This window comes from Pteropus vampyrus, unplaced genomic scaffold, assembly GCF_000151845.1.
Source record: "Pteropus vampyrus isolate Shadow unplaced genomic scaffold, Pvam_2.0 Scaffold264, whole genome shotgun sequence".
NCBI classification, from domain to species: domain Eukaryota; kingdom Metazoa; phylum Chordata; class Mammalia; order Chiroptera; family Pteropodidae; genus Pteropus; species Pteropus vampyrus.
This window is the reverse complement of record NW_011889045.1, coordinates 921,860-930,941: the sequence shown is the minus strand read 5'-3', so window position 1 is coordinate 930,941 and position 9,082 is coordinate 921,860. Positions and strand designations below refer to the sequence as shown.

General features: G+C 48.2%; 1 protein-coding gene across 1 annotated transcript in view; it reads left to right on the top strand.

The window, feature by feature from the left end:
* The first annotated feature begins 4,443 nt into the window (after positions 1-4,443).
* The window catches only part of LOC111729502 (CUB and sushi domain-containing protein 1-like), a 920,340-nt gene continuing 915,701 nt past the window's right edge, over positions 4,444-9,082 (top strand). Inside the window, exon 1 of the mRNA XM_023520436.1 lies at positions 4,444-4,613. Coding sequence (XP_023376204.1) covers positions 4,444-4,613 — 170 coding nt within the window. The remainder of the gene's footprint in view (positions 4,614-9,082) is intronic.

Sequence of the window (9,082 nt, the reverse complement as noted above, 5' to 3'; positions counted from 1 at the left end):
CTCGTATTTGTGCCGCTGTTGGGCAGGACCCTGGTGATTTTGTGGATGTGCATAGTCGGATAATAGAGAATTTGTTCTATAACAATCATTCACTGGAATAAGTCTTATTTGTATTTTTTTTAGCTCGTCCCCAAAACACATTTTACTATTTCTTCTCCCCATTTTGGAGATTAAAAGCCCGAAGTGAAGAGCAATGAGGGACTTTCTCAAATCCTCTAGCTAATTATATGCATTGATCCGATACTTTTAAATTTCATTTTTCATGGTTTTAACCAACCGAGCATTTGACTAATCTTAGCGAGGCTCACTAGCGTTCACCCGTGACCTGCACTTCGCCTCACCCAAGGTCACTTCTCCCTTTCATTTGGTCTCTGAGAGCCGCTTGGCCGTTCTCTCCTCCCCCGTCCTGACGTGGCTCTGAGGCCATCGTCACCCTCGGCCTCCCTCCACCTCCCTGGCTCTCTGCCCCCTCACCTGTGCCAGCCGCCTTCCTCCGCCTCCTGAGTCGGGAACACGTCCAGCGTCTGGGATCGGAACTGGGAGGTCTTCCGCTTCCGAGCCCCCCAGATCCCTTTACGAAAGCAGCTGGTCTCGTGGCTTCGAGCGCCTTCTCCACGTTGCCCCCTGCCACGTTTACATCTGCAGCCAGACATCTAGCGTCATCTCTTCCTCCGGGAGTCTGTCTCGTCTCAGTAAATGGCAAATCCAGGGCTTAATTTGAGACACTTGAATTTCCTTATTTCTCTGAAGCTGCACCTCTATTTTGTTTATCTTGTTGGTTCTCACATCAAAACACATGTATAATCTAGACACTTTTATACCATCCTGGCCCCGACCCTTTCACCGTTTATCGCTGTTGTCTTTGAACCTGTCTTTCCACCTGTACGTTCGCCGCACACCCTGTGCTGTGGTCCGAATCTCTGTGCCCGTCTCAAATTCACTAGCTCCCAAGGGGATGGATGCATCGACAGGAGACGCCTGGCGGAGGTGTCTAGGTCACGATGGGATGGGTGACCTTGGAAAAAGACCCTGTAGAGCTTCCCATCTCTTCCTCCATGTGGGGCCACAGCGAAGGGACCTGGGAAGTTGGCTCTCCCCAGACACCGAGTCTGCCACCACCTTGACCTTGAACTCCCAGACTCCAGAACTGTGGGGAGGAACCATTACTGTTGTGTGTAAACCACCTAGTCTATGGCATTTGTCACGGCTTCCCAAATGGACAAGGACATCCCAGCCCCAGCCCCCAGCCCAAACAGGATTTGTCATTTACTTAACAACCAGAGTGAGTCTTGGAAGGAACCGGAACTAGTCAGATCAGGTTACTCATCCGTGCAGACCCCCAACCCCTCCATGATTGTCCATCTCATTCAGCATTTTATGGCAGCGTCCTGACGGCATTCGTCAATATGCTGACTCGGCCAGGCTCTGCCCGCCGCCCTCGGCCACCCCATGTCCTGCGCTGACGCCCGGGCCTCCTCCGCCCCGGCCGGCACCCTGCCTCCCGGCCGCAGCCACGTGGCTCGCCCTCGTTTCCTCTGTGAGAACCCACCTTCTCAAGAGGGGTCCCCGGCACGTTCTGCGTGGGAGTCGCCCCCTCCCGTGCCTCTGTCGGGCGGGTTTCGCTTTTCCCCTCTTTCCCACGTGACGTGTGACGTCCTTTAGAGTCATTTGCGCGCTGATGCTTTTCTCTCCCCTCCGAAAGTTCTCTCCCTCCCTCGCTGTCTCTCTGACTCTCCGCTGGTGGAGCACTGTTCCTGGCACGTGGTGCGGGTCCAGTAATTAATCCTTTAATACATCTTAGGAAAAAAAATTCCTTTAGAAGTCTATATTTTAGACATCTTATTCAAAACTTGTATTCCCCAATTTTCTTTAACTTAGGTCATAGTTAAAACAAGCTAAGCAGATTATTGAAATAAATCTTTTAAAAAGCCGATATCGAGAAAACATGCCAGATAGGTTTTCCTCCCTGTGAATCTGGGGAAGTACATGCACTGAAACTAATTCTCCCATTCATTAAGCTAAAAGCAGATAGAACTAGAAAGACAAATGTGGTTGAAAGCACCATGCGTTTTGAATGGATATATAATTTAGAGAAATAGTGTCTGTTGCCTCGGTTCGTGGTGTCCCTTGACGAGGTGCCTCGTGTTTCTACGTCCCTTGGAACGGCCTCTCCTGTCTCCAGGCACAGACCCCACGCCGAGGGCTGTCGAGCGCCAGACCGCCCTTCTCGGGTCCGGCCCCCCTGGCACGTGTGTGCTGAGCCGGAGGATCGGCTGCTCAGGCCACGGAGCCTGCAGCGGTGGCGTCGCCCTCCCTGTCACATGTGCGTGAACGTTCAGTGACACGCACGCCGAGCCTTTGGTGGCGTGTCTGTTCCACGCCTAGTGGCAGTGAAATATCACGGTGTCAAAAAGTCGTAAAGTAGCCTGGGGGAACCTCAGGGGTGAATGTCACAAGCGACTATTCACTTCTGTTCACATAGTTGTTCAACAAACGTCTATTAAATGGATGCGAAGTTCGAGGAATCGTCCTGGCCCGTGCGAGCACGGGGAGATGCTGCCACGGAGGAGAGCTCGGAGCAGCGGATCCGGGTAAATCAATCCCACGGGGCCGGTTGTAACACAGCAGGCATGTCAGCCGGGGGAGCGCAGGGTGCGACTGCCATCGTGATTCAGGGTCAGGAACCTTCAGGCTGGCGAGTCTGAGGGGGTGGCCGCGGCCCACGGCGAATGCAGAGGCCGGTGGCAGGACCCAGGGGGCGCGGAGGCCTTTGGGAGGAGACACCTGCTGGGTCGAGGAGGATGCAGGCGGTTAAAGGCGGTGCCATCTCGCATCACAGGGATGCGGTGAGCGGGCAGACGGGGGAGGCTGCGGTGCCCGGCGTGAGGGACATCGCAGGTCACAGGAAGGTGCGTGTGGATGTGCCGAAGGCAGCGTCTCAGACATTCGGAGTGGTTCACTCTCAGAAGAATTACTCTGGAGAGAAAAATCATTTGTGGTGTGCCAGGGAGGTCAAAGTTGAAATAACATGGGTAATAACAAAAGAAAGTCTGAACTAAGGAGCTAGATAGATTTAAGCAGGGCCGAGGAGCATGCAGGTGAGATCCTAGCGACAGAGCGAATGTCAGGAGACGGACTAAACCCACAGGAAAAGACAGTGGCCCCTGGGTCGCCTCGTGTTGGGGGAGAGACGGAGGGGAACGGGCAGTGGTAGTGGCCGGGGGGCTTCTGTTTGCGAGGATGATGAGGTGTCCTGGAATTGGGTTGTGGCCCTCTCTGTAAATATGCTAGAAAACACTTGGTTGTACATTTAAAAACGAGAGAATCTCTACGTGTGTCGATCTTGTTAAAGTTACTTAAAAATCACGTTGACACGATTTTTGCTGAGTCGTGTGGGTGACTGCCGGCGTCGCCCCCCGGGACGCTCCCCCCGGGCTGGGACGCGAGAGGAAATGTGAGGCCGAGGGGCTTCTAGGTGACGGTGGCACCCGGGCGGGCCCGCCAGGCGCCTGAGGCCTCGGTCCGGGTGTCAAAGGTGCCCTCTGAAGATGCAGACTGCAGAGTGTGGACCAGGAAAGCAGGTCGTCCCCCGCCCCCCGCCCCCCAAGACTGAGTGAGGAGGGTGGAGGAGGGAAGTGTCAGATGGCCTTCAAAGCCGAGCCTGGCCTGGCGGGAGAGGAAGAATCCAGGAGAGCGACCGAGGGAGCAGGAGGGTCAGCAGGCAGGACGGGGAGCAACGCCCCCCAGGGTTTCGTTGGTTCGTTTGTTTTTGTTTTTGTTTTTGTTTTGTTTGTTTGTTTGTTTGTTTGTTTTTAAAGCAATTTCGGTACGATTAGAGCCATGCTGCCGGCTTTAGAGTTGAATGGAAATTTGAGGCGATGGGGCAGTGACGCAGACGCTGCTTCGGCCCATGGGATTCTGCCGAGGACAGTGGAGGCAGTTGGTTAAAGGGTCTGAAGGGTCGGCAGATAGACATCTTTCTAGCGGGCAAGCCGTGAACTAGGAGCGGGTGGAGATGCAGAAATCCGTAAGGGAGGGGGAGGGGCTCCCAGGGGGAGGGGTGCTGGGACCAGAGAAGGAGGCGGGGTTGGGGGGAAGGGGTCCAAGGTGTGAGGTGGCTACCGAGGCTGGGATGGCGAGGACAGCAGTCTGCCTGGAACCATCAGTGAGAAAGACAAAAGATGTTTTTATCAAAAGCACAAGAAAAATATAGATAAATTAGACTTCATTCAAAGTGGGGAAAAAAAAAAGGTCCTTCAAAGGGCACCGTCAAGAAAGTACAAAGGCAACTCACAAAAAGGGAGGAAATATTTGCAAATTAGATGTACAGTGTTCGGAATGTAGAAAGAACTCTCACCTCTTGATAAGAATAATAAAAAGACAACTAATTCAATTTAAAAGCAGAGAAAGGACCTTACTCATTTCTCCAAGGGTGATAGACGAATGGCAGGTAAGCGCATCAAAACATGCCTGACATCACTGGTCATCGAGGAAACACAGATCAAAACCACGGCGAGATACAGCTTCACGTCCCCTCGGACGGCCGGCATCGAGCAGTGCTGGAGAGGATGTGAAGGAGTAGGAGCCTCCAGCACCACGGGTGGGAACGTCAGGTGAGCCGCTCGGGGAGGCAGCCTCCAGGGACCACACCCGGCGCCGGCCTCTGACCCAGCAGTGCCGCGCCCACCTGTGCACCCAGGGCAAGCAGAAACAATGTCTACGCACGTCCCCGTATTACAGATGTTTGAAGAAACATCCCTAAAAGCCAAGAAGTGGCAACAACCCGATGGCCGGCTGATGGGCGAGAGGGTAAACAGGTGTGGTGGGGCCACACCGAGTACCATGACTTAGCTATGATGAGGAATGAAGTATGGTCAGGCCGGGCTGAGAAGCCTGAACCTGGGATCCGTCCAGCTGTGCCCCATGGCTGGCCGCGCCTGTCCGGGCCCAGCCAGAGACCCTCACAGCCCCTGAGGCCTGGGCTGCCGGGGACCCCTGCCCTGTCTTCACAGGCGCCGAAGAGAAAAACGAAATGAAGTGTGATACACGTTAGGACGTGGATGGATGTCGGAAATATTATGCTAAGCGAAATAAGCCAGTCACAAAATACGCTGTGCTTTATGTGATTTCATTCACATAAAATGTTCAGTCAGGAGAGCCACAGAGACGGAGTAGACCAGAGGCTGCTCGGTGTGTGGACGGTGGGGGTGCTGGGCGTTCACCGCAGGGGTGGAGTGAGAGCTAAGGGTCCGAGTTTCTTCCGGAGCTGAGAATGATGGAAAGTGCATCGTGGTGATGATTAGGTTGACTGCATGCTCTATGGTTCACGTGTCAATGAAGCTATTAAAAATATCTCAGCAGAGGGGCCTTCTACTCAAGACCTGCCCGGAACTCCTCAAAGCTGTCAAGATCATGAAAAACAAGATGATTCTGAGAACTGTCACACAGACGCCTCAGAGAAGACGTGATGCTGAATCACCCGGTTACTTCAAAGGAATCCTGGGCCAGTAAACAGGGACGTTAAGTACAAAGAACATCTAAGCGGAGTATGACTTGTCATTATAAAATGTATCAGTATTGGTCTATTAACCATATTGTAAGGCCATTATCATACCAGTGTAAGATATTTACAATACGGGAAACTGGGTCCGAGGTATTGAGGAAACTCTGTGCTCAGCTGCACCATTTTTCTGTTAATCCGAAACTGTTCTAAAATAAAAGTTTATTTTAAAGAAAGATTTATTTATTTTTGTGACTTTCCGTTCTAAAATGCGATGTTAGAATCATTCTGTAAGTGTTCAAGATCTGTTGCCAGAAATCTATTTTGTCAATTAATTCTCTTGGAATCCTCTTTGAGACTCTAAAAGTGTAACAGAAACGGCTCATGACCAACCCTGTGTTAGTGTAAGCATGAACTTATTTTATATAGGCAAGGACCTTTGATCTGCATACAGAAAGAGAGACAGGATTGAGTAGCATTCAGAAATAAACTGTAAATTCTGTGGTTAGTTAAGGTTTGGTTGCAAGCTCGGGGTTGTATCCTACGTTGGCTAACATAGCCAACCATTTAGACAAAAATGCTTCTTAAACAAATGCTGTTTCTTCTACTGACACATCATTGGGCTATATGATTAATATGGATTTTGGAAAATAATCCCTGTAGAACTTTTTCTCTAGACAACTAGTCTCTTTTAGAAATGCATGCTTCCTAGTTTCTAGTAAATTTTAGCGTTATCCCGTCATATATTAATCTATTGTAGATATATTTTCAGATAGAGCTGATATATAAGTATGCTATATCATCCGTATCTAACAGATATAACTTTGCAAACACATTTAATCTCTAACTAAATTAAAGGACACAATATATTTTACCTGGAAAGTGTTTAAAATCAGAACCAGGTTAATTAACTCTAAAATGCCACCAAATTCAGGCAGGGAAGATTTAAAAGTGCCAGGTCGAAAGTCCTTTTTTTTTTTTTTTTTTCCATACTTAACTATTAAAATTTCTGAGTCACGAGGCGGGGTCAACCAGAGAACAAGAGCAGTGTAGATTCCCAGCAGAAGTCTGGGGACAGGTGGCAACTGGGACGGAACGGCAAGCTCCAGTTTGGGAACTGGCCCCAGAAAGCTGGTCGCAGGCTCAGAGAGCAGGTCCTGTCGAAGCATCAAGCATACGTCTGGCCGAAGGGCCCTGGCTGCCTTAGAGATGGCCAAGGAAGCCAAGTGCATCAGCCCACGTGCGAGGGCACCCGTATCTCCACCCACCTACCTGTCCCTTGGGAGCTGTAATGCAGGAGGCAGGGTGCCAGGAAGTCAGCCATGAAAGAGATACAACTTCTACGTACTCCCAAATTTGAGAGGAGGGGTCCGCTTCCTGCACAGGTCAGAGGAGAGACTCTGAACCTGCTTGGGACATCTGTGCGTGTGCTGGTTTCCACCCAGGATGGTATCTAGAGTAGATCAAAGAAATAAGGTTATTCCGCGGCTATGTGTAAGTCCCCGCTGGCACAGCCGTTTGATGGTCTCAAATGACTGGTCTCAAATGACTGCAGAAAACAGAGAACTGTGGAATATAATGTTCTTTCTGGCTGGGAAAATCCACAGCAGATTCTCAGTCACCCTGCACGTGTAGGTAACCTAGGCCAAGTTCAAATGCCCGCAGGAACCTGGCCATTTTAATCCAACAAGGTGATTGATAAACTTCCCATCATGCAGTGGGGAAATCTCAGCTACAAATATCATTTAAATATTCGATGTCAATCTTCCGAAGCTGAACCCACCTTCGGAACACGGCTCGGTTCGGTTCTGAGCAGCGCCCCCGCAGGCACACGCGCGGTCCTCCTCACGGCTCCGGGGTACCTGGTCGCACCCTGTGCGAGGGTGCTTGCCTCTCTCTCAAACTCGAACGCAGAGCAGGGACCATGCCTTTTCAACTTGGAATCCAAAGCTCCTAAAATAGTGCCTGACATACAGTAGAAAACCAGTAAACACTGATTAATTATTCAAAAGCCAAGACACAACTGGCAGCAAAAGTTGAACCATGGGCAAAATATGCAGTTGACAGGAATCTCAGCTCAAAATTATTCGTCATTCAGACTATTTTAGATGGTTGCACGTGTATATTGTTGGTCGGTTCAAATTCTTTGCAAAAACAAAGTACAAAATATAAGATGAAAACGTGTCTAGTGTGTGTGTATAAATGTGTAGAGGTGTTGTCTGCCTCAAAAAAAAAAACACTGCTTTAATGATTCAGTGTTCATTTTTTAATTCTAAAATATTTGATTATTTTATTCAATGTGATAATGACAAGTACTGTTATCAAAACATAGTGAATATGTTTGTGTAATAATTTGTAATACTTTATTTCTCGGGCGGAATGATTGTTGTTAGTGAGAATTTTAATATGTTAATAGGGCCTGGTTGTAAGAGAATCGCGCGCGCGCACGTGTGTGTGTGTGTGTTTGTGTGTGTGTGTGTGTGTGTGGTTGCAGGTGTTTCCATTATATAATAGAATTATGTCCTAAAATTCATGGAAAATACTAGGTATTATTGGAAAAAAAATTTTAAATGTCATATGGCCGATTCTACTTATTAACCTTTACAATTTTCCGATGGGCTTTTGTCAGGAGGGGAGGTGTAAAACTAAATAAAACCAATTAGCCATGTATTCTATTAAGTACATACAACACTAGCACGTCTCTGACTATGCTAACTTCTAAAGGCTAGTTTGAATTGTTCTACAAATCAGAAAACTTTTGTCAGTCACTCGATTTGCCTGGGAAATTGATTAGGATATAACTGAGATATAATTTGTACACGAGACCATCGAATAGTCATTATCGTTATTATTATTATTATCGTTATTATTAAGTCTTTAGAGTCTAGACTAATCATGAATAAATGCTGTTTCTTTTTGGTCCTAAGACAGACTTTTTTGGGGGTGTGAGTTGTTCAGAAGGGATGCTCATTAAAAGGGAATACAGAAAAATCAATTTGTGTACCGTTGATTTTGCGCACCGCCCCTTATGGCTGCTTTTCGAATTGCAAGACGGTCTCAGCAGGCAGTCCTGACCTTGAGGCAGCAGAGAGTGCTGATTGAAGCAATTATGAGCAAAAAAGATGGCATTATGCTGAGTAAATAAGAATCCAAAATAAAAGGAGTGGGCGAAAGCTTCAGCATCCATATTCAGATCAGTTAATTTCCTTTGGGAATGGCCCGAGTCCCTCTCCATTGATCTTTTCTGCGATAAATGATTCAATCAAAGGCCTATCCACTGATGCTTGGGAACATCTAGATAAATATAAACACCGAGTCCCAAATTGCTAGTTTTAGTAAGAAACGCAACCTTAGAGTGCTACGTGAAATTACCAGGTGGCTACAATTAATTTTTTTTTTTTTTTTTTTTTTTACGATGTGATATATAGTAGAACATGATTCCTAGTCAGTAGAAAAATAGAACTTGTGAATCAGTGTATAGATTACATAAACACTGCATGGACTCATTTTTTTCCTAATAGATAAAAATCCGAATGGTCTTACGTCCGCGCACGGAGCATAGTCTGCACGCTCCGGTCACCT